The 24,722-nt window shown below is 41.5% G+C and overlaps 1 protein-coding gene across 4 annotated transcripts; it reads left to right on the top strand.

Moving 5' to 3' along the window:
- The first annotated feature begins 628 nt into the window (after window positions 1-628).
- On the top strand, window positions 629-24,688 carry SPICE1 (spindle and centriole associated protein 1). 4 transcript variants are annotated; one of them, XM_069019330.1, is made up of 17 exons: window positions 629-763; window positions 1,212-1,259; window positions 2,311-2,457; window positions 6,391-6,493; window positions 7,196-7,317; window positions 8,856-8,941; window positions 9,237-9,379; window positions 9,613-9,753; window positions 10,495-10,760; window positions 13,983-14,114; window positions 14,758-14,905; window positions 16,365-16,589; window positions 18,590-18,975; window positions 20,788-20,959; window positions 23,235-23,337; window positions 23,668-23,755; window positions 24,545-24,688. In XM_069019330.1, exons 1-17 carry the CDS (start codon window positions 680-682, stop codon window positions 24,596-24,598), a joined length of 2,448 nt encoding a protein of 815 aa, XP_068875431.1. In that variant the 5' UTR covers window positions 629-679; the 3' UTR covers window positions 24,599-24,688. The 4 variants fall into 4 exon arrangements, with proteins under 4 accessions (XP_068875431.1, XP_068875441.1, XP_068875451.1 ...); XM_069019340.1 differs by having other exon boundaries at window positions 16,467-16,589; XM_069019350.1 differs by lacking the exons at window positions 6,391-6,493; window positions 7,196-7,317 and having other exon boundaries at window positions 630-763.
- The last annotated feature ends 34 nt before the right edge of the window (window positions 24,689-24,722 follow it).

The raw sequence follows: 24,722 nt of genomic DNA on the forward strand, positions 1-24,722 counted from the left end.
GTGTAAGCTAAATGAGTCGTTTCAGAGCTACCAGTTGCTTTATGAAAACCAGAAATTCTTTGTTGGGAGGGAGGTACACCCTTCCTCGGTGGCACAGATAACGAGATCTGTTTGTTAAATTTAAACAAGAGTCAATCTTTAACTTCGTATCACCTTAATTTCATGGTTTGTGTGACATTGTGTTCTGAACCACCCATAACAGCATCTGAAATACATTTTCAGACGGGGGAATTTCCAAGGCTTCCTCAGAGCGACATTGAAAGGTGTCTTGGGAGGGTATTTGTAGCGAGGAGGGATAACAGTGAAATGAGCGAGTAGAAAAATTAAGGTGAGGCGAGAAGGAAGACGAGTGACAATGTCAGGAACAGTTCAGGTGGAGTGGACTGGAGCGGCCAAGGCACTGCTTTACGTGAACAAAGCGGTCGGGGGGGAGGGGGTTTCTGCAGCCCTGAGGGAGGGCGGGAGCAGAGGCTGCTCCTTCACAAAAAGCCCGAGCGGAGCAGGAGCCGCGGACACCAACGCTGCCTTTTCGTGCCGCAGAAGCGCGGCCGGGGGCGGGAAGGAGGAGGTGGAGGCGGAGGCGGAGGATGAGGATGTGGCCGGGCTCCGCTCCTCCCTCAGGGCGGGCCGAGTAAAACCGGCTCCGGCCGCGGCCTCTCCCGGCCCGTGCGCGGCCGTGATGTCGCTGCTCCGCGGGCCGCGGCCCCGCGCCGCCGGCAGGAAGGGCCCCAGGAAGGCGGTGGTGGCCAAGCGGGACTGGGATGTAAGTGCTCCCCGCTCTGGGCTGCCGGGCCGCCTCCGCTGGGAGAAGGGCCCGGGAGCCTCCGTGCCCACGGCTGGGGGAGCCACCGCCCTCCGGAGGGCCTGCCCCGAGGAGACCCCCGGGTTGCGTCGGGGTTCGTGCGGGCAGACACGCTGTGTGCAGGGGGGACACGGCCCCTCCGGTTCCCTTGGCCCTGCTGGAGGCCCGGCCTCCTGCGTCTCCTGTGGGAAGAGCGCGCCCAGGCTTGGTGGAGGTGTTGCTTTTGGTGGCTGCTTCGTCGAGGGTGGAACGCTCTGCAGCGCCATAAAAGTGCACCGGAGTGTACTGCTAGGCTAATTGTATTGTATTTTAAAAGTTGTTTGGGGTTTTTTAAAAATATAGCTGAAAAACCGAGAACAGTTTGCCCTCAGTTATGACTTCTGACGTGTTCCCTGGTTCCTGTTCGCAGAGTACCGTCCATGACTTGACAGTGCACCGTGCAACTCCTGAGGATATTGTAAGTTTAATAGCAATCACTAATCTGTCCCTGTGGCGAGGGCATTTAGCTGCTTGTCTGACATAAAAAGTGCTTACCATGTTTACAGGGATATCTTCTGCCAATGTTTCATCTCCTTTTTAAGCTTCTGAACATGCTGGCTCTTCAGTGCTGGTTTTTTGTTTATGACATTGAGCATCCCCAGGTCTGGCAGTTGGTGTTTCTCAGTTTTCTGTTCCCACTGGGAAGCAGTAGCTGCAGTGTTTATTTCAATAAACTGCATGCCATCATAAAAGCGTAAAAATGTAAATACATGACAGCTCAGTGGATTAGTTGAAGGTCTTATCTCTGCTAGGAAGGACTGAAAGATGTGCTTTATCTGAGGAGGCGCTCTAATTCTGAAAATACTTAATTTTTATTTAAACAATTTAATGCAATTTCTTTATACTGAGTGATCTGTTCATTGCAAAGTATGTGGATTCCATTTACATTTTCTTGGTAGCATTAGTTACCAGGATGGAGGCAGTTTGAGCTATCGGTTTGTCAGGAGAGATGGTCACAGCAGCAGAGAAGAGACTTGATTCTACAAGTGTTTGGCTTGATAGCTTCTAGAGACTTTAGCAAGCTCCTCACACATTTAATTTCTTTAATTTGTATTTAAACTATATATTTTTATATATACCTCATTGTTAGAAGAAGAGAAACACTTATGTCTGGTGACTGACAGTATTAAATCAGGAGAAGGCATTATGTCTTCTTATGCACCTTACAGGTAGTCATGTTTGGGTTTTGCCCCCCTTTACAGCTGATAAAACTCTTGCTGAGCAAGGGGTGTAGGGCAGGTGGAAACTGAGACTTTCCCCATTTACCTTTGGAGCTGCTTTAAATTTGACTGGTACTGGTGGCCTTTTACACTTGTGGATGTTTGTGAGGCTGTCATTGGTACTACCATGAAGTTAACATAAATAATGTTCAGTGCATGAATGATAAAATCAAGAGGAGCTTGTTAGCATTGCCCTGCAAACTTTGCCTAAGCTTGATTTTTGAAATGGTTTCTTTTATGTTTCCATAGCTGCGTCGCCGTGAAATACACAAATCAAAAAACAAAGTGCTGGCACATCTGGAACTCCAAGAGAAAGCACTGAACAGAAAATGGAAGAAGCAAAAGCAACTGGATTTGGATTCCTTGGAGAAAAGGAAATTGGCTCTGATGCGTGAGGTGAGAGCTAAATTTGCACTTGCAGCCTGCTGCAGGTGATCTGCAGCAGTATTGGAAAACTGCTCTTGCACACGGAGCAACAGTTGCTCCTCTTGTTGGGGAACTTAATTTTGTATATGCATGCACTCTGTGTGCTGCATGCAGGCCGTGGTTGGAGCAGACTGTCTGACATACCAGCTGTTATGTATAGTTGCACATTTGACACATGTTGCCTGGCTGTGCCCTCTGTAATTCTGCAGGCCTCTTTTCATCTGAACAGGAACTGTTTGCAGAGTTCAACTGTTGTAAAAAGTTTGTGTGTTCTTTGGGTTCTCATTGCCAGCTTGCCTTTTCTTCCTCGTGTCTAGCACTTTTCTTTGATGCAAACATGAACGCTTCTGGGAGGGATGCTGCTTATTTAAACAGAGAAAGTGCAGAGTCAATGGGGCTGAAAGAGTGAGGCAAGAAGTTGGTAAGGGAGGAAAATTGACACAACAAAGATTGATGAGCTGTGGCTGACAGGCTCCTCATCTGAGGATTGAAAAGCTTGTTCTCTCAGCATTCTAAAGTGCTCTGGCTGTAAATATATTATTTAATTTGCTTTTGAATATTGAACTGTAGCAGTAAACCTAAGCCTAGTTAACAGAGAGAGTAGCTGGCACTGAAAAGTGGTGGTAGATCTCGTTCTGTTTCACATAGCAGGTCACTTCTTGCCATGTGTTATGAAAACTAATCTGAAAATTAGCTTTCAGACCCATGTACTTGAACAGACTGAGAATTCTTCTTGTTGGTAAAGAATGGTGACGAACAATGTTCACCTAGCAGCTAAAATAAACATAATCTGGTAGTTCTGTAAATGTGCAGTGGATTAACCATCACAGACTTCATTGTTTTGTCTTCTGTAATTTTTCATAAGTCTTTTTCTGATCTCTGAGAACATTCAAGCATAGACAAACAAATGAAAATACTTAGAATTGAAGATCACCACCTTGTTTTCTATTTGACCCCAAATATTTGACCCTATTTGACATCTGCAGTCACAGTAGAATTTTTGTGTTACGGATATTTCGCTAGTCAAGCCTCAGACTTTGACTTTTGTTACTTTGGTACTTTTTTGCCAAGTGCATTTCAGCAGAGTATTCAAAAAATCCCCTGTGGACCTCTAAATGAGTTTCCCTAAAGTAGTAGCAGCCTAGTTTCAACAATACTTCCATGCAGAAATAAATTATGTGTCACAAAAGGTAGATTAGACCACCCGTTCTAAGATTTGTCTGGACTACCTATTACGTGACTTCATTCTTTTGCAGATGTGAAACTCATGTTTGGGAAATAGTCTTCTATATTTGTTGCTGTTTCTAATGAAAGTGCACAAATCTCAATTCGTCCTGAGTGGCTCTGCCCTTTATATTTAAGATACTACTTTATGCAGTTTGCTCTGTGTCTACTTCTGAATCAGAGAAAAGGAAGACAGTAGGAAAAGATGCCAGGCACGATGAAACAGATCTGGGTGTTGCTATTTGAAACATGGGCATCCTCTTGTGAGTAGAGAAAAACAAAATAAATAGAGGAAAGTTGCCATTTCCAACTCTCCCTAGCTTAAATCTTGTTAATTGCCAGGTCCTGTTGTTCAGAGTAACTGTGGAGACTCTGTGTCTCCCAGTAGAGCACAACCACTGCCAATTGTTTCCTTGTCTCTGTTACCTTGGTGATCTTTTTCTTTTACTGCTGTGAGTGTAACTTTCTAAGCCTCTTGAATCCTCCTCAACTGCAAAAGACTCAGAGACAAAAGCTAAGAAGGTGCTGCTATTAGTGTTGTTTCTCTTGTAGTTGTGTGTTGAACAGAAAGACTTTACGAAAGAGTTACAAAATGGATAAGCAAAATTTTAATGTTTTGGGGATTTGTCTGCCTAAAAATCTGAACAAAAAAATAATGTAAGTTCACCTCTGTGACTGGGCACTTTGGATGTGAAGGTACTACACTGATTGGTCCTGTAACAGCTTATATTTAAAATAATGTTAGTGTATTGCTCCAAAGGGTAGTGCTGAATGGGTTATTGTAGTGGGGAGATTTTAGGATGAGTCCAGTTTTTATTTTTCTTTGGTAACAATCTGAAACAGGAGGGAATGTGATTTTTAATGAAATTCGTAGGTAGTACCAAACTGGGACAAAGTACACTGCTCAATGAATTTGTTCAGGGTGTGTAAATGGGCCTAGAGGGGTTACAAGATGATATCACTTTTTCTTCTCATCACAAGCAAAGGTGAGCTAATCTACCTTGGGAGCAATGCTCTAAAAATGTTCATAACGTGTTCAGCAGGAGGGTAGAGCTTAGGAACCTGCTGATGCCAAAAATGATCTAGTGAGGAGGGTAAAAACAAACTAATCAGGATAATTTTTCTGATTATACACATCACTCTAATTCTAATTGCCTTCAGGAAAGGAGTAATATAAACTTTTTTCCTTTTTTTCTTTCTATATTTTTTTTCTTCTGCCAATCTGGTATGATGACTTTGTCAAAAAACCTGCATTGCTTTGATGTCAGATGGCTAAATGGAAAGACAAGATTTAGTTTGTATCAGGTGTGAAAATTCAATAGTGGTCTGGGAAAGGAGATATGTGAAGTGATTGGAAGATGAATATTCACTGATTTGCTAAGTGATTATGAGAAGTCTAATCTCCTGCAGTGTAATGCAAGCTCAGAAGACTAGAAAAACATGGAAACTCAGATATGTAGGGAAACTTTGTGATGTGACAAAGCACGTAGTAAAATAGGGGGTTGAGGAGAAACAAGTGAAATGCCATTGCCTAAAATGTTTTGTATGAGGCTAAATGTAAGCCAGCAAATTTACCAATGGACATTGAAGGGAACTCTGTGGAGATAATGGCATAGAGTGCTCTGAAGCTGTTGCAAAACAGTCTGTCTTATGATTCCTGGGGGAACAAAAATTGTCACTCAGTTTTCAAAGACATGAGCCTTTTCTGGGAGGTCTTCTAAAGACTGTAGTCTCTGGATCAATTTGATGAATCACGATGAAGTGGAGGTCACTTAAATATCTCCTCTCAGGTGTTCAAGAATAACTACCTTCTCCCCAGGTGGTGGGATATAATTTTACTAGTTTTCCATTTCCAGCTTTGTGAATGAAACCAGGAGTCAGTGAGGAGTTCTAAATTGTGTTCTGCTTACAAAGCCACATCCCCAGTCAGCTCCATTTGGCTCGTGGTGGCTGGATGCCTGTTGCCTTGCACTGCAAGACATCCTTCCTTAGGAAGCACTTGTTGTGATGGATTTCAAAAGCTAGAGAGAGACTTTGGGAGAAACAATTTGAATACAGAAGCTGTATCTTCTGGAGATTCCAAAAATGTCTTCTGATGCCAGATGCAGTCAGCTGTGTTTACCTCTACTGGAGCTTTTGGTGGTATGTGGCTTAAGTTTTAGGTAGTATTTTCAGGAGCCAAGATTGAGTGAAACAAGTCTGCTTGAATTGGTTTGAATCTAATCAAATAGTGCATGTTTTGGGTGTCAGATATATGTAAGTGTTCTATGCCATAACAACTTTGAGATCAAATGATTTGAGGATGCATACTGATTTATTTTTAAATTGCTAGATGTGTCTTTGTTTTGATGAGCGTGTCATAAATACCCAGCTTCTTGTGTTAGGCTGAGAGGAGAAGAAGGGAGTGAGAGGATTTGTTCTAAAGAGAGTCAATTCTGATGGGGGCCCCAGAAGTAATAACTATTTAATTTTTCAGTAAAACAGTATGAATTCTAGTTACTCAGAATGAAGTATGGTTTTCTGATGTATCTTATTTAGGATCTAATTGCACAATACCAACTTGGCAAACGTTGTCCTGTTGGCTGTTCTCTTGGTGACCGTGTGGAATAACAATACCAGAAAAAAAGGAAAAAACTCAGTCTGCCCAGTGTAAAGTTTCCTCATACACTGTACTTTCAGATTCTGTCTGATCAGTACCATTTGCAAGATGTATTGGAACGATCTGGTCAGGTTATGGCTGTGGCAAAAGGCTTGTTTGGGGATGCTCCTCGCACACGAACAGGTAGAACATCTCATCTGTATGTGGTAGTACATTTAAGATTATCTCCTTGCTTTCCATAAATAGTCTTGCTTTGCAAAGTGTTCTTTTTAACTGCTTTCATCTCATCCTCTAACATAGTATGATTGATCCTGCTCATATTGCAGGGGAGGGTGGCTGATGGCTGGTTATTCCACTGTGGAATTTCACATCTTGTACTCTGAAGCACCTCATGCTCACTATTTCACAGCCAAGCTACTGGCCTGTGCAGAGCACCAGTTTGAGCTGCTGCAGTGGTTCTCATTGCTGCATGGGCTGACTCTTTGCTCTTGGATATTGTTGAAGATTTATCAGCAATTCCTGAATGAGGCTTTTCTTAATATGGCTTGTGCTGATGGAAGGCAGGACTGGCTGTCTGCATGTGAAATCTTAAACCTAGGGGTTTTTTCTCTGTAGGCTGCCGTTCTCTTTTGTTCCCAGTGGCTGTTTGATCCTGCAAGCTGCTTTTGCACAAGTGTATTTATGCAGGTGGGAAGGACAAAAGTCGGGTATGTGGCCCAGTGTATTTAATTAACCCTATGGTTGGTCTTTGGTTGTTGCTTAAAGTGACATCCCTGTGACCCTTTTTTTGTGAAGTACAGGAGCTTGATTTTCAGTACAAAGTGCTGCAACATAAGTACAGACCAAGCCCTCTGTGTTCTTCCCTGTGTTGTCTAATTCCTCTAGGTTTCCCTAATGTAACAATGGCTCCTAACTGTGACCTAGAATCATCTCAAGGACCCATTGTACAAAAAAGTCATCCTCCCAGTCAGCTTTCCATCCTTAGTGAATCTGTCATGGACTCCCAGGTAACGTATGTTTTGTTCATGCATGTCCTGTGGCTTTTTTTGTTTGCACAAAATAAGAATATTCAAAGATAACAGTTTCCAAGCAGAACTAAACAGGTTTTTGTTGATAACATTCAGAGAAGACAAGGTTAATTAGAGGTGAGTTTGTTTCATGAGACTCTGGAAATCGTGAATTTTTGATTTCTTAACCTTTGGATATGAGAAACAAGCATCGTTATGTCTTGTAGAAGCTCTCTCACATTAGCACGCCCTTCTTTTTAAATTCTGGAACTCTCAGGAATTCCAGTCTAAGAGAAGAACTTCTGTATCACTTAACTAATTGCTACATTTCAGAATATGTCTCTGATTTACCTGTTATGTGTGAGTATATGGGGGACACAGACATTTGTACCCCAATTCACTCCATAGCCTTGATGAATCCTACAAATTTAACTTTTACTATTTTGCATTATTTTGCATTTATTCACATTTGTTGTAAACAATTTTTTAATTGTTTAAAATTTAATTTAGTTTGCCTTTGTGTTCTGTTTTCTTTTAATAACATGCTGTACCAGGAATGCTCACTGGGGTTTTGAGAACAGGCATATGATACTCCCAGAAAACTTCCCACTGATGAAGACCAAACAGGCTGTTGGGAACAAAAGTGATGGTGTCATATTCCTGTGGTTCTCTACTCCTATTTCCGACTAACTTGCACAAATATCTGTAATTTGAGCTGTAGTACCTCTGTGTTACATATTTTGGTGTGGTATTTGTTTTTCAGTTTTCTTTAATATGAGGAGTTAACTGCAGCATCTTTGTAAGCTGTGTCACTGGATGCATGCTGCAGAATAAGCTGACATTTTTAAAAGAAACATGTACTAATTGCCAAGCTTCTGTGAGTTCTTCTTCTGTGCCTATGACAATCATAATTAAAGGCTCTCTGGTGAAACCTACCCAGAAGCTGATAAACCTGTTTTGAGGAACCCTAATTCCAAATTTGGTTGCTTGGATTTAGCTATAAATGTAGGATGTAGGATTGTATTTTGTTCTGGTTGCATTTTACACATAGAATATAAATGTAATTTTGGAGGTCTCATTATGAGGTTGTTTACCTTGTAATGACTGAATGACTGACTTTTGAATGACTGAAATTTTACAAATGCTATGATTTAGGTTGCTTTTCTGTATTTTGCCTGCTGTATCTGTGCTTTGGTACAGCCTTAACAGCTTTTATTTTATCCTCTCGTTTGCATGGGTTTTCATGTTTAATAGAAGTCATACAAAGAAAAGATTGGATATTGAATTGGTCACTTGCTGTGTTGTTTTCAGAGACAATTGTCAGTATCAGTATTTCTTAGGTACTAAAGTCCCCCAGAACTTCCACAAAGGGGTGTGGGTTTGGGTTTTCTTTCTGTGTGGTATTTTTATTTTAAGTATGTTTTGGAGGGGAAGACTAAAAGAAATGTTTTTGTTTTTTTTCTTGAAACAATTCATCAAAATTGGTCTCTTAGGTTCTTCTGAAGTCCCTTTTGTTTTCTTTGTTGTCTCTTGAAAAGGCTCTTAATGAAGAGGAGGAGGAAGCATTATCAGAAGATGGACACCATGACATTTTGGGTTTCAAATCCAGCATCAATTCTGACAGGTCCGTATAAATACATCCATTCAGGTTTCCACCTGCTTTACACTGGAAACAGGTGGAGTTTAAAGGGTGTTGAATGGGTATAGTTAAGTCAGTTCTTCTGTTTCCCTTTGCCCTCCTTTCCTGATCTTAGAATTTCAGGGAAAGGCCTTGTTGTAACATTGAAACTGGGAATGAAAGTGAGCAGGGATCTCACCTGAGTAGTTGCAGATAATTTTAGAAGCTCTGTCTAGACAGATAATCTGGAATCATGCCATTGTCCTGTTACAGTTCACTGTTATGCTTGTTTTGAATGCAGGCTACTTCGGTTGTTGAGAGAAGAAAATTCCGTGGTGAATTCTCAGCTGTGGGTTGATAAGGATGTGAGAAAAACCACCTTATCAAAGGAATCAAATGTGCCTTTGACTCCAACAATTGTTTCTCCTTCGTTGGATCAGTCAGGTGGGATTTACTAAATCACAGCAAGTTTGTTAAGCTCTTCACAGGATCCTGTCTGGAATTCCTTTCCTGGGTGGGGGTGAGAGACAGAAATGTGTGCTAATTTGGCTCAGATGAATTTCCAGACTAAAAAGCCAGCTCTTATCATAAAATTGCTCTGGAACATATTACTATTAAGAACCTACCTGAAATATTTCACGTGTGCATTTTTTTGTTTTGTTTTGTGTTTAAATCAGCCCTCAATGCTACCAGTGTAATCAAGAGAACCCGTTCAAGACTTCAGAATGAAGATGAAGAAGAGTCTGTAGACTCCACTGACAGTGTGAGACAAGTGCTGAATCCAAACTCAAGGAAACAGAAGCATATTGAAGCAAAGAGTTTAGTACTTTTAAAAATAATATACCCTTTGTCCAAGGTCCTTAGTGTCATAAGAAAATGTGAACTGGAAAGGATTTTTGGAAGTCATTGCAGGGCTAACGCCAAAGTTTAGGTGGTCCTTGAGTCTTGAGCATATCTAAGGATGGATGTTCCACAGCTCCTTGCCTACTTCCCCTATGTTCTGCATGTTCATCAGCAAAGCCAAGTCTGTAGGAATCTGGGAACCTTAAATATGGCCCTTTGATGCTGCCCATTACCTTGCTGGTCATGGAGTTCTCTTCAGGGCTTTTCTAGTTCTGATACAGTTTAAAATGCATTTCAATCCCCAGATCCAACACATATTTGTATGAGGGACTGATAATCAGATACAAGCTGTGACATGCAAGGATTGTTGTAAGAGAGTTGCTTACTAAAGATGAGAAAACAGGTGATGTGGGTTAGCAATAGCAAACTATTTCCATGCATTTAACTGGAAAGGAGAAAAGTTCAAACAGGAGTATCCAAGAGAAAAGCACAAAGCAGTCATACTTGGGAGGTACTGTGGCTGCAGAAAATGTGTTTTTTGAGGATCTGAAAATAGCTGGAATGACTGGGGGACATTCTTTGATGGTCTATTTCATCTTACGGCAAGAGAGGACATTTCCTTTGATTTACTTCAATAAACAATGCAATTTCATTGGTACTGCAAAGGTCTCTATACAAGTTGAAATTCCAGTGACCCTTTTTTTCTTCCCCTTCAGTGAAAAGAAAGCAAGCTGCACAAAACTCTGCAAGGCAGAAGAGAGGTGATTCTCCAGGTAATTTAATCCAGACTGACCTTCAGAGGGACAACAAACCCAGCCTAGATGCTCTCAACCACATGATCCATGAAGTGGAGCGTGAACTGGAGGAATATGAGCGATGTACAGGTCGTGAGGTCCAAAAAAAAGAGAGAAGTGAAGGCCTCTCTGGGTTTACACTGTCACTGGTGAACGCTCTCTGTCGTTTGATGCGCTACCTCAAAGAGGTGAGACACTTAGAACTGCTCCTGGAGAGTGAATGAAGAAGGGTGTAAAGTTACTTTACAGATGTGAACTTTGGCCTTTTCTGGCTTCCAGTCATTTTACATTGTACTCTGATTATCACTGCTTATTGCTTGGCTTGCATGCAATTAGGAGTTAAAACTTTTCCCAACTTTTTGTTGGGAACTGGTTTGTTAGGAATTAGAATCCCTAGTGAAAATGGAGGAGTTGACCACAGTGAAAGTCTCTATGTCTAAGAGCAGAAAATGCTGATTGAAGTAATTTTAAATTTGTTATTTACATATGCCTTGAGTTGTAGCAGGGTATTAACTACAGCATTGTTTACAAAATCATTTTCTTCCTTTGCCTCCCAAAGGTGATGCTATTGTCACTGGAGCAGTGGACCCAAATCCCCTATTTTTGTTGAGGGATTCCTTAGCCCTCTTTTTCTATCCATAACAGCAACTTTACCTTAAGGAAGAATGACCTGAAGTGCTCACTGTAACAGTGCACAACTGGGAGTTAATGGAATTCCATAAAGAAGACCACCTGTGTGCCATGTAGAAGGGTTTTTTAAAAAAGAAAAGGAAAATAAAGTGTATTCTGTTTCATCTGTATGCCAGAGCTATCCATAGGCAGCAGTGCCTCCCAGATTCATTTGGTCTATGTGACATTTTAAACCTGATTATCACAGTTCCTGCACTCTTAAGAGGTGCAGCAGAGTATATTATCGAAATCCTCATGCTCTATTTCATAGCAAAGGTTATAGATCTCTAATGAATGTGGAACTGTCTTAATTTTGGTTCCTTTTCAGAGTGTATAATAAGTGAAAGGGGGAAACCCATCTTATGTTAAAATTCTATGGGTTTTTTTACTGGATGTATGATAACTTAATCCTTGTATTAGTCTGTATTTAATCTGTATGAAAGAATTTACTTTGATTAAGTCCTGGAAGCTAACAGTAAATAATCAGTCCAAGAGTGAACAGCAGCTACCAGCAGGAGATGGACTTCAGCTGAGAAAGTCTTAAGTTTTAAAGCAAGTTAGTACTGCTTGGCCTTGGTTAAAATTGTAATACCAAAACAGGGAATTAAAATTGATTCTTTTGCAGTTATAAGAAAGGGTCTTAGAATTTCAGTAGAATGTTTATTAGGAATACATCAAATTAATAGCATCAAATTCATGTTGTAAATATAATGGCAGTTACAATCCTATTTAGATTGTCTTTAATTTGTTTTCTACAGAAATGAGTTATTCCTGAGCCTCAGACTTTTTCTAAAGCTACTCCCATGTTTTTTTCTTGTGTTACCATTCCATCCTTCCAGAAGTTGATTATTGCTTTCAGAATTGCCTGCAATTGTCATAAATTTGCTACCTAAATTCTGAAGTAGCAATCTGAAGAAGTCACTCAAGCTGCATAATGTAATTAATTGTATTCAGGCTTGCTTGAGATAGACACTGCATTCATAATCTAAAGTGACTTCTTTTCAGGGAGGTTTAATTGCAATTAGAATTTGAGAATTTGCTGGGAAGAAGCACACCTTGTCTTGAATATTTCCTAAAACCTGGTCCCTGTCATGGCAGACATAAATCAAGCACTTCCGTGCACCGTCTGTCTTGCCTAGCCAGCAGAGTTAGCAGAATTCCAATGCCTGAAATATAACTGGCAGTGCCTTTTAAGAAAATGACTTTGCAGGGGATATTTTAAAGGCCCAATTTTAGTTAGACAGTCAGTCTTCATGAGGTTTCAAAGATTTTAGATTCCCTTCATCTTCTTTCAGTTTTGCTGCAGAAAAGCAGAAGGATTGCAATAAAGGATGTTGCTTAATTATTCTCAAAATTCTATATAAAAAGTAGGAAGAGAAACTTGAATTCAGGAATCTTTCATGAAATATTTTTATTAAGTGATTAAAAAACCAACATCTATAAGAAGGAAATAGTGAATACAGAAGAGGCTTGAGAAAAGGAGAAAAAGAAACTTCTGATATGTTTGCAAAACCATACAAAATTATTGAAGGAAAATGGATAAGTCTGACTTGGTTTCTAAACTAATTTTTGTATCAACTTCCAAATTTAGAATGAATCATTCCCTCCCCATCCCTATTCTGCTAAGAATGCTGTTCCTTTGCCAGGCCCACATAGCAAAAAGAGTATGGGCATATTCCCTGAATCTGTGCTGCTCTGTTCTCCCTCTCTGCTGCATGTTCTGGTGCACTGGTAAAGCTCATGTGGTTAGTGCCACATCTGGCAGTGGGCTGGGATGAAGATCCTTCTTCCAGGGTAGACCAGACCCAAATCCTACCTGGTGGTAGGAGTGGATATTAACCTGATATTTTCCCCATGCCTAAATTTAAGACAGAACTGCTTGGCAGCTTTTGCTCCAAGACTAGGTTAGTGCTGTGTAAGATTAGTAGATACAGTAGCTCATCCAGATGATCTAAGGCATCAGTAGGCTTCATCACTGCTGTCAGGGCAGAAGTGCTTATTTTGTGCTTTGGTTTCTGAAAAAAAGAGAACCATGTAGAGTTTGTTTTTAAACCATTTTCTGAGCTAGCATGCTTCACTTGGATCAATACAAAAACCCCCTTCTCTCTGGCTGGAAGAGAAACAGGAAATGGATGCCTTGTCTCTCATATACTTAAGGGAGGTGTGTCTAGTAGCAGTGCCTGTGAGTTAGTCTCAAAAATATTTATTCATTCATTTCATGTGCATGCAGAGCTGTTTTGTCATAACACTTCTGAAACCCTCTAGAAATTTTTCTCTCTAATGGAAAACATTAGAAAGCAAGTACTTTCTCCTTACTTAGTCAAATTTGTCTTTATTAATGAATTAGGGAAGCTAAAGATTAGGCACAAGAAGCACAGGATGCTGACAAGCATCAGTACACCTGAAATTATTTGATTCCTGCACGAAGATTCAGTGATTTAAGAAACTGTATCAGTGCAGAAAGAAAATGCTTGTAGTTACATCCTGTAAAAATTGTAAAGGCAGAAGAACAAGGATGTCTAGGATTCCCTACAGTATCCTGAAGTAGCAAAGAAAAAACAGTAAGCTCTCTGACAGGTCTCAAGCCCTGACAATTGGATTTTGTCATGAAAGTGATGAAGTCAATTTATAAATAGTGGGAAGAGTTGTTACATGATGATATCATAATGACTTACTCCTGTTTTCAGATATGAATCTGGATTGGTTTATAGTAGGTTTTTGGTTTTTTTCTCCCTCTTTAGACTGAAATGCAGCTGCATGAGAAAGAGATGATGAGGCAGCAGCAGGAGGAGATGTTGAATGAACACAGAGAACTGATTGATGCTCTGACTGCAGAAGTACTTCAAGTAAGGGAAGAAAACATTACTATGCAGGTACTGAGCCCCTCTTGCTCCTTACCCATCAGGATGACTTGTTACAATTCTGAGTTCTGTTGCAAATATGGGCTGAGATGCATTATCTCATGTTCTGGAGATTTTAACAATAAACAGAAAGAAAATGATAAAATTGAATGAGGAGCCTGAGAATTACAGTAGCAGGTATGGGTATGGAATGTTAGGAAAGTTGTTTGTTTATATAACTTCAAAGCCTGAGAAGGTGCTGGTTCTGTGAAACTGAACTTTACTTTATCCATCTACAGGTTTAGGCACGTTCCTTCATACTTCTATACCGTTAACACTACTGGAGCAATAAGTAGATGTAATACCACATTTTCCTTTTTTTAGTTTGCAGTGCAGGGAGATTTGATCAATGGCTACATTTGGGAATGGAGGGATTAAGAAACCTTAGAAAGGAAGTGAGGTCATGAGTAAGAAAAGGGAAACCAAGTAATTTATAAATGAGAAACATGGAGACAATAGTATTTAATACCTCACTGGAATCCTACAGACTCAGGCAGTAGTATTGAGAGGCCAAATTTCTTCTCAGGGCTGCTTGTAGTATATAACTTTCTAATTTATGTTGGTAGAAAAAAAATTTCTGTGATTCTGTGTATGTTTTTTTTTTTTCCTCCTTTAGAAGAAGCTTCAGCAATACATGACAGTAACAGATGAAAAGCTGATGTATCTCACACAAGCATTTAAAGGCCTCCCTTTGGTAGAACCTGAAAGAGAACAAAGTCCAAAACATTTTGGAATTGCAGGCAAAGGTCCAGCAAACAGCCAAGGTGTGTACATGAATGTGTGAAGGATGAAAGAAGAGTTGTGGCTAATTTATCCCTGTAGTGGAAAATCTGGTGTTTAATAGATGTCTGCTTGCACAAGTACCTCTTGCATGAGCGTGAATGTCACTTCTGTAAATTCCCATGCCATGGGTTCTGCTGGGAGCACAAGCAAAGGAGGAGAATAGGCTTCCCCCATTAAGATGGCTTCCAAAGTCAGTTTCATTCTGAGGGTTGTGAAAAAACCCCAGAAACCCAAAGAAATCAAACGCAGCAGAACCAGGATCTCAGCTTCCTGTTGCTGAGCAGGCTGACAGTCTGAGATTGGTTCTCCCATAAGACACTGGAGGTCGCTGCTGGCCAAAACAGCAGCAGCTGAGGCCCCGAAACCAACCAGTCAGAGAGGTCTGGTACTTGGTATTTGTGACTTTGTGAGAGGGGAGTGACCAGCTGAGTGCTGTGTGACATGGGGACAGGCTAAGCTAAGGCAGCAGCATTGGTGGCCAGGTTACCCAAAGATGATTCACCTTGGACTGTTAACCACCTTTCACCACTGAGTTTTCTCCCAGCTGTTTTTCCTGGTTGGTTGTTTAAATGCATTGCTTTTGCTCTCAGGGTCAGTAACTTCTTGTGAATCCCAAGATTTCTCAGAGTTATTTGTATTCCATAGTTAAATGTTGGTTTTGTGAATCTTTTTGTACCTAAAAGCTTTCTTCCTGGAAGAATTTTCTTCTTGGAAAGAAGCCACATACCAGATCTTTTCTATTTTGTGCTTGACCCAGGCCTTGTAAAAGCAAACAAAAGGAAATCATCCCCCAAAATAAAAAATCCAAACAGTCAGAAAAGCAGCCCTCAAAAAAACTCCAACGTAACACCCAAACCTTTACATTCAAAAATTCTGCGGCATTAGAATTTTCAAATCTTCTTTCCTTACATTCCTTAGTTAAATAGAGAAGAATAGCTTTTTTTTTTTTACTGACAAGATACGTTATTTGAATTAAATGGTAAGAAGATCAGCAGAGGTCCAAAAAGCCTTGAGTTGTTTTCTACACCATTGTTGCCATCAAATTTATATTACAGAGCATTAGGACGAGTGCATAAGTCTGAGTTTCCCAAGAGAATGTTACCAAATGCAGGTCAAATACCTGTTCAAGTCACATATCTGTAAGTCTTGTGCATGAGCTACAAACAGATCTCATACTACTATCCTGAAATCTTGAGGCTATGTGTAAGTGTTGTACTTGCTCTTATGGCCAGTAAAGATTTATAATATGCTTGAGTGAAAGAATGCTGTTCCTGGGGATGAGAAAAAAGGTAGGAGCGTGTGTGGAACAACCTCTACTTTAGTCTGTCTTTTCAGATACCTGAACATAAGAGTTGTCATTGAGATTTTTTCCTATTTCACTATGAATAATTTTTTTTTTCCATTTGTTTAACTTTTATCCTTGGTTTGTTTTTTCTTTAGAAAAACCTGATTTGACCTGTTCTGAGCCCAGAACTGGTGCAGGCAATAGGGAAAATATGCTGAAATTTCCACAGGGAGAACTACCTTTCACATTTCCTCCAGGGCCAGGTGCCTCAGGTGATATGAGACCTGGTAGAAGCTTCCCAGCTCACATCTTCCAGCCAGCTGTGCTGTTGTCACCACCACAGCAGAAGAGCAGTCAGGAATTGTCTTCCTTCCAGAATGGTGAGATCTCTCTGACTGCCATAGACCTAGGAGTCTGTGTTGTGTGTTACTATTTCAATCTCACAGTACCTTTGAAGATGTATTTTCTATGGAAAATTTTTAATCTGTATGCCTAGACATATTGGCCCTATAGCTGGAATATCCTAATTCTGCACCCAGATATGCATTTCTTTTGTTACTATGCCTGCTGCTAGACAGCCTGTACACTTCCTGTTTTCCTTGTCCTGGCAGCAATCCTGTCAGTGGCAGTCCAGACTGACATTTTTATTTGGTATTCATTTTGATTATCATATCTGTGTGATTCTTTGTCGATGACGTACAGCACATCATTTCAGATTTCCATCTGCTGATGGTGTAATCCAGCCTCCATCACCTTTAATGGTGGGACCACTGAAGCCTGGAACTTCTCTGTTTCTGCAATCCGTGTTGCAGACACACCAGGATGTCTGTAGGCTGTGTGCTCCTGCTTTGAGCCCATCTTCCCAGCAAAGGGGTTTTTGGAAGCTGTGGGAGCCAGGTTCCCATTGGGTTTCATTTAATACACAGGAAGTAGTTGAGGAAATTTTGGGTGAAATTATGTGGTGCCAGATAACCAGGTAGCTCAGTCTTGTGTCAGTATCCATAGGCTCTAGGGGTTTCATATTTTGGTAGCTCAGTTCTGGTGAATGGGAGGAAGAAAGTTCATCAGGGTGATTAGGGAAGGTATTTCTCCTTTATCCTTACTGAAGTGAGCAGAAGCACCCTTTGTGATTCTCAAAATGAGCTGTTTCCTGGTGCAGCTGTTACTGTAACCACAAGCATCCCAATGAACATGCCAGGGCCCTGGATAACACCCTTGTTGAGAGGCAGATAATGGTTGCTGACAAGAAGGAGGATACAGGAGTGGGTTTTGGGGTTTTCCTCCTTTTTCCTCCCTTTCAGCTGTGTTGCTTTGTAAGCCTTTTCCAAGACAGAATAATAACCAGAAGTCCTTTTGATTTTTAAGGAGTTAGCAGGGCAATTGGAAGTTTATGTCTAATTCAGCCACTTGGTGGGCTTCTGTGCTGTGAGGAGGTACATAAAAAATCTGGAAGAAATGAACTAAAGGTCTTGTTCTACAAAGAGCAATATCTGGTTTCAATCTCATTGAGAGCTGTCAGATGTCTTCTGTCATTTGAAGCAACAATGCAGAGCTGTATTCCAAGACTTCTCTAAAATACATTGTTACTCTCAAGACTGATGCTAAATAGCTCAACAAATGTTCAACTTAATGAATGTTTCTTTATGCTCAATGATTCATAAAACACACTTGAGTGTAAATTTGTAAGTGTTCATCTCTGCTCAAGAGGCTAAAGCTTGTGATGGATTGGGCTATTGGTGTATGAAGCATAGAAAATCTAGTTTTGGTCACAGAATTCAACTTGGACTTAGCATGTAGCAGCTGACAGTGCTGTAACTTGAGTCATGTTTCTGTGGTGTGTTATCTCTTTGCTGATGAAGATGACCAAAAAAATACCTAACTACTTTTGTTGGCCACAGTGCTTTCTCTTTAGGGGCTGAGTAAATAGTTTATTATCATGCAAAAAATCTTGAATTTTTTTGTTTTAGTATCCTAAAAGTTTTGTTAATAGCCCAATATAAATATCAGAACTGCAACAAAAACTTAGTTTATCAAGTAAGGTAACTGAATTTTGGAAAATAGGGGACTAACTAAGAAGTAGTATTTGATTTGTCAGCTAAGAAATTGAAAACAATTATCTTCTTCTCAGGGACTTCTCTCAATCTCTAATTAAATCATTTAAATGTAAGACTGTTTGCAATAGGAAATACCAACCTGGTGAGTTCTTACGGCAGGATTTTGCATGGACTGGATTTGATCAGTAATATGACACCTTTAAGACCAGATGTTACAATTCAAATTCCTGCTTGATTATTACTAACCTGATGCAATAGTCACTGTTCATTTCCTCAGTGAGGATCATGTCCCTGTCGTTAATAATTCCTTCATTTCGTGTTTGTAGTGTTTGCAGCCATTTCCCAGTCTACTGAAAGAGAGCCATGCAAGGAAAGGAGCTTCCCTTCCTCCCTGAGAACACAGAGCGCAACTGAGGAAAACTGTCCCATCTCTCGAAGGCAACCAGTTCCTCCTGTAGCCAAAGACTTGGAGAGTTCCCACAAGAAAATCAATCTGTCCTGCCCAGGTGACACTGGGAAAAACAGCACAGCTGAAGAGTTACTTCAAAGTGGTGATCTGCTGGGACAGATAGCTGAGCTCACACGGCAGAATGCTCTAATTAAAGCTCAGCTGAGCAAATTCAGAGGTGTCTCTGGAGACAAAAGCGATTGCCTACATCAGCCAGACCCGACACAAAATGCAGATCCTAGTCCAGCCTCTTCACAAGGGCAGGTGAGAAAAGGAAGGATCTCCCTTCTGCTTTCCTGTAGTTTACTGGTGCTTTTGTGTCTTTCCTGTTGTCGGTTACTATTTTCATTTGTTTGCTTGAAGGCTTGTTATATTTTTTTTTTAAATTATTGTTCCATAAACAGATCAGCAGTAGTTCCTCATATTGGTCCTGTGTTGTATATGGGTTCTGAAAAGTGTACAGCACATTTATAAGTTTAGGATAAGATTATCCTGCAAAAAGAGATGTGCTCAGTGCAATGTGATCAGGTGTACCTCTTGTAGTTTGGGTAATATTAGCAGTGAAAGCACTGCACCAACCCACAGGTTCTCATCAAGCTTGTAAAATGCTTATTTAAAGCCATGTCATACATCTCCTCTGCTACTGTGACCCTAAAGCGCATGAGATTAAAGTTAGTGTAGGTACATCTTCTGCAAATGTTTGACCATAGTGTATGGCAGCTGGTGAGGGGGGTCAGTAGCTCTGACCCAGGAAGAGGTGACTGGTCCGGAGAGATGGTCCCGAAAGGAATCGCCTTCCCGAGGCCCGGTGTCTTCCCTCAGCTGCTGGCAGGAGGGCCCGTGCAGAGGCTGTCAGCTCTTTAGTGATTGTCAGCTCGTGATTCCAGCTCAGCTCTGCAGGGCACCTCCAGGCCAAGCCAGGCCAGAGAGAGACGAGAGGCTCGTGCGGCTGTTCCGCACAAAGTAACTTTATTATTCCGGCGAAGGGAAGGCCAGGGATGAGAGCTCTCTCTCTTGCTGGGGCAGAGGGCTAGCTTTTATAGGGATACAGGGGGTGGGTGTCAGAGGGTAAAGGCCAGTGGGTTACAAAGGATCTGCCCAAGGTCTCCCAGAGGATTCTGGGTCGGTCTTCTTCTCCCCGTAACTGAGGAGTAGCTCCCTTTCCAGGGAGTCCTGCTCGGAGATCGCTCAATCTCCTTATCACAGCAGATGTCCCTCCAGGGCAGTGGCTGGGCGTACCCTACAGTAGTGTATGTGCTTGTTGGGTCTGTCTTGTCAGTCCTCTTCTGTGAAAATCCCAAAGATTTTGGGAAAGAGAGACCTGGAAGGCTTCAGTTTACATGGAAAAACTTTAACCTGCAACTAAGCAATTATTCAGTGGATCCCAGTGAGTGAAGTTGACATCACAAAACATCCCTGCCTTTGCTACTGTTGCTGTTATGTATTTCATCACAGTGACTGATTGATTGTTCAATTAAGGATCCTAAAGATTTAAAATTTCCTCATTTAAATGTAGGCTGAGAGTGTTGTGACTTTCCACATTGTGTTATGTTGTGTAATATTTAGTCATTTGGTTGTACAAGGTGCTGCAAACTTTTAATAAGTGTTGTTTTTGTGGAAGCAATTGCTCAGAGGGAGGGGAAGAGGTCAAAGTGGATCAAGCCTTGCTTAAAGATGAGCTCCAGGACACTTCTGCTAGAAACCTGCTTTTGCTTCCCTGAATACGTCTCTCTGATTAAGTATATTCTTAATTGTAGTTAATTGCTGGATGTTTGGTGGGTTTGGTGGTTTGTGTGGGGTTTTTTTTCTTTCTCAAATTATTTGGACAATAGCTGAATTTTTCCTACTTGAAGGAAGACCAGTATAAAGTATTGTAATGTTTAATCAGTGAAGGACTTAGATACAGGACAGCAAAAGGGACAAAACCAGATTTTTCACAGAAACTGCTATATAATTATATTCACTTTCAGCTTGAAAACTAAATGCTTAGAAGTACTTGAAATATATTGTATGCCCTCCTTGAGGGTGCCAACTGTAAATTTTTCATTGGAAGTAATTATCCCATTATCCAAGTAGAGTAATCTCATGGTATCGAGGAGCTTGGAGGAAAGAATAGCAGAGCTGAATCGCCAGAGTACAGAAGCACGGGATAAACTCTTGCAGTTGATAGACCAGCAGAAATCAGCTGCTGCTGACATGGTCCCTCCAGTGCTGCCTCCTGTTCCAGCCCCATCCCTGAATTACACTGGTAAGTACCCATGTCTTGGTTTGAAAGACAGGTGTCTGCTAAGGAAGGCAGAAGCCTCCCTTGGAATGGCAGATGCGACCCCCCTTCCCTCCGAGTTATTATAATTTTGAAATCAAGGGGCTTTTAGGCAAATATGTGGGAAACAGGAATAACAGTTCTTTACTATGATATATCTATATGTGTATAACCAGTCAAACAAACAGCAATAACTCTGGCAGTAACAGCAAACAATCCCAAACCCAGTCCCAGCCTTCTGGGCTGTCAGGCCCTTTCCCCTCGGGTGCAGTTCCGCTCGCAGCCGGCAGGGGCGCTGGCGGCTCCCGGTGAGCAGGGCAGGTGCGATGGTTCCCCCGCGGCTGCAGGGGGCGCTCCGGAGCGAGCTCGGGGAGCACGCGGCACCGGGGCCCTGGGATCCCGGGAAGGGATGGGACAAAAAAGCTTCACAAACCCCTGGGCAGCCGATCCTGGTCTCTGGCCAGACCCTTGGGAACAGCAGGCTGGAATAGCAGGGATGAGCACAAATCCTGGGTGGCAGACCAGGTGTATCCAAACGGGGAAGCCCCCGGAGGTCTGGGCAGGCAGGGCGAGCAGGGCTACAACGTAGTGAAGGCTCGAAGCAACGGCGGGGCAGGGTGGCCATGGCCCGGCTCCTGGTAGGGCAGGGAAGGCGGGCTGGGGATCCCGGGGTTTTTTTCCGCAGAAGGAAAAAACAGCCAATGAACAAACAGCTTCCCTCTCCAGCATTTGTGACTGAACTGCCCACCCCACCCCCAGTGGGTAGCTCTTTGTTTTCCTTAAGTACCCAGAAATTTGTCCTCCTAGCAACAGTATGGGGGGAAAATTCCTTTAACAGAAAAAAAACTAGGAGAACTCCTAAAACCCCAACAACCCAACTTCAGGAGAAACAAAAACTTACTAGTAAGACAATGTTTTTCTCCTTTTGAGAGTCCTTCTCTTACTGGATCAGTGGTTGTGGTCAGCAGTACACTTTCTGTTAATGACTGTGTGGGTACAAACACTCCTTACTTCAGAGAGCTAAAAACACATCAGCTAAACCTCTTCTAAGTTACCTTCTTAGTAATTACTCTGCTGCAAGTACTGTACTTCATGTTAAATCTGTTCTTTGCTGCGTTCTTGTCTGAAGAACAGGTGCTGCGTTTGGACATTAGTAGGAATTTCTCCACAGAAAGGGTTGTCAGGCATTAGAATGGGCTGCCCAGGGACATGGTGGAGTCACCATCCCTGGAGGTGTTAAGGAAAGACTGGCACACAGTGCCTTGGTCTGTTTGACAAGGTGGTGTTCAAAGGTTGGACGCGATGATCTCAGATTTTCAACGTAATCGATTCTGTGATAGTCACTGGTGGGCAGCACTGGGCTTTTTAACCCATCCTCTATCGTGCAGAATCTTGGGTGAAAAGAGTGAAGTACTTAAATCAGACTTCTAAAAATCATGGCAGAGTGGTTATCCTATTCTCAACCACATTTTAGTTTTTGTCTTTTGGGTACTCTTCCCATCAGACTGTCTTGCTCAGTTACTGCCAGTGCTAATAGAAAGGAATAACTGGAGCTTCCAGTCATGTAAAGAGATAAGTTAGCTTAGGGAATATTCTTGCTGATTCAAGATTCACAGATTAGCTGCCATATGTAACTATTAAAAAAATTACTTTCCAGGAGGTCAGGGCTGCTTTACCTTTTCATGGAGTCATTGTCATTACAAGCAGACCTGCATGTGACCATGTACACATGCTCTATCTGGGACATCTGTCCTTTCCCCTTGTGAAACCACAGAGGGATGTATAAAGGGGGAAGGACTTGGAGAGTGGAAGGAGGGGGAGGAGGGAACCAGTGTGTGTGTGCATTTGCATGCAGGTGCAGATGCAGTGACTCATGGGTTGGGTCATAACACTTTCAATGCTTCTTTGGCTATTGTCATGTAAATTCAGCATGGTAAGTAAAATCTTAAAGGAACAAAGGTGAGAGATCCGAAGTCTCTAAACCTCTAATTGCCAAAAACCACAGAAAATTTAACCATGGAAGAATCATTCTATATCTGTGAGCGTTGTCTGTAGTTGCTCTGAATATCTGCTCCCCCATGTCAGTCATTTTCAGAAAGTGAGTATGGGGTTGATGTTTAACCTGATGTTTTACTTCTGGTCTGTATATTCTATGCAATTGGGAAGAGGTTGTGATACCTCTGAAAAAAATGGTAAAGTGAATGTTGTTGTGCAATGTTGCTGTGTTCTCATCAGAATCAAGCAATTATTTATTGCCTAGAACACGCAAGGAGGACAGTTGAAGTCTCTGTTCCTGGGGCAGTGGCTGTGGACAGCTCCAAGGATGACAGTGTTTTCCATGCCAGTATGACCAGTATAAGAAGGTAAAAGTTCACCCTTTACTATTTCATTTTTGTAGTATCTTAATTACCCGTGCAGGAGAAATTGAACACAATGGAGAAATTGCCATATGCTTTTTTGGCTTTGTGGATTTTCCCTGACTTTCTCACATTAAATCTGTGGAAGTGGGACAAAAGTCTAACAGCTTTTTCACAAATTCCTTCGTTTGTATTTAAAATATCTGCAATCTGACATGAGATAGATGATGTGTGTTGTTGAAGACTGCTGATGAGGAGTCCTAACTCAGGATCAGAGATACTTCTAGTAGTCATGTCCATTTTTTGCTTTTTCAATCTTATTTTGACTATTTCCAGGTCTGCAGGAGACTCCAGCAAGCCTTGTTCACCTTTAAGTGCCACGTCAGAAAGTGCCAAATTAACTTCTGTCAGCCAGAGACCAAAGGTGAGACTGAAAAATTTTTCTTATGTTGTCATAAAAGGAAGAAGATGATCATAAGATGGATGAAGGGAGGAGAGCTCTGTCCTGTTTTAAATATCCCAAGGCTAGTATTAATTGATTCATGGCAGTTTGGATTATAGACAATTGGTAGGAAGAGACCTGAGAACTAGTGACATTCATTATTTTCTGCCACAGAGTTGTTGTGTACAAGTGAATAACCCTTTCTGCTGTGGCATCTTTGTGTGTTAGAACTGGAAACCTTTGGAAGTCTTTCCCTGGTGGCTCCAGAGAACCTCAAGCCATGATTATGATGTACTGGTAGAGCCACAGTCAAGAAGCAAGCAAGCTCTTACCTAGCTGTTGCACAAGTCAGTTGCTGAAGGATGAATAAATCCAAATGTAAAGAAAAAGCCCCAGTCTAGATTTCTGACTCCTGATGTGCAAAGAAAAGGATAGCCCACAGTGAGATGCTTTCCCAGGGAACTCTGCAGGGGTACAGTCTGATAAACCAGTCAGAGAGCTGTTTATAGGCTTGAAAGCAACCATCAGGACATAACCTACTTCCTGGTGTCCAAAATAACCTAAATTAGGAGTGATAAAGAGAACAGAGTTAGGGTCTAGGACTCCCTATCCTGACAGCAAACTATACATCCCCAGAGGCAAAATTTGAAATTATTAAGGTTGAAGTAGGTGGTGTGACTCCCTCCATGGTGCTGATGGCAAACAGTCCTAACACACAGGTCTGTGGGAAGTTTACTGTGTATGAATCTGAACTGGTTTCTTTTTTTACAGGTAGAAAAGCAGAAAGAAGAAGGATGGTTTGCACTGTCAATGCACATTATGTAACAGAAGCTGAGCTCAAGTCCTGTATTTTTTAAATACTTTTTTATGAACCACAAATAAATCACAATCTTCCTCTACAGATGTACAGTTTAACTCTGAAGTGTTTCATGTCAGTGCCATTAGTATG

This window comes from Aphelocoma coerulescens, chromosome 1, assembly GCF_041296385.1.
Source record: "Aphelocoma coerulescens isolate FSJ_1873_10779 chromosome 1, UR_Acoe_1.0, whole genome shotgun sequence".
Lineage (NCBI taxonomy): Eukaryota > Metazoa > Chordata > Aves > Passeriformes > Corvidae > Aphelocoma > Aphelocoma coerulescens.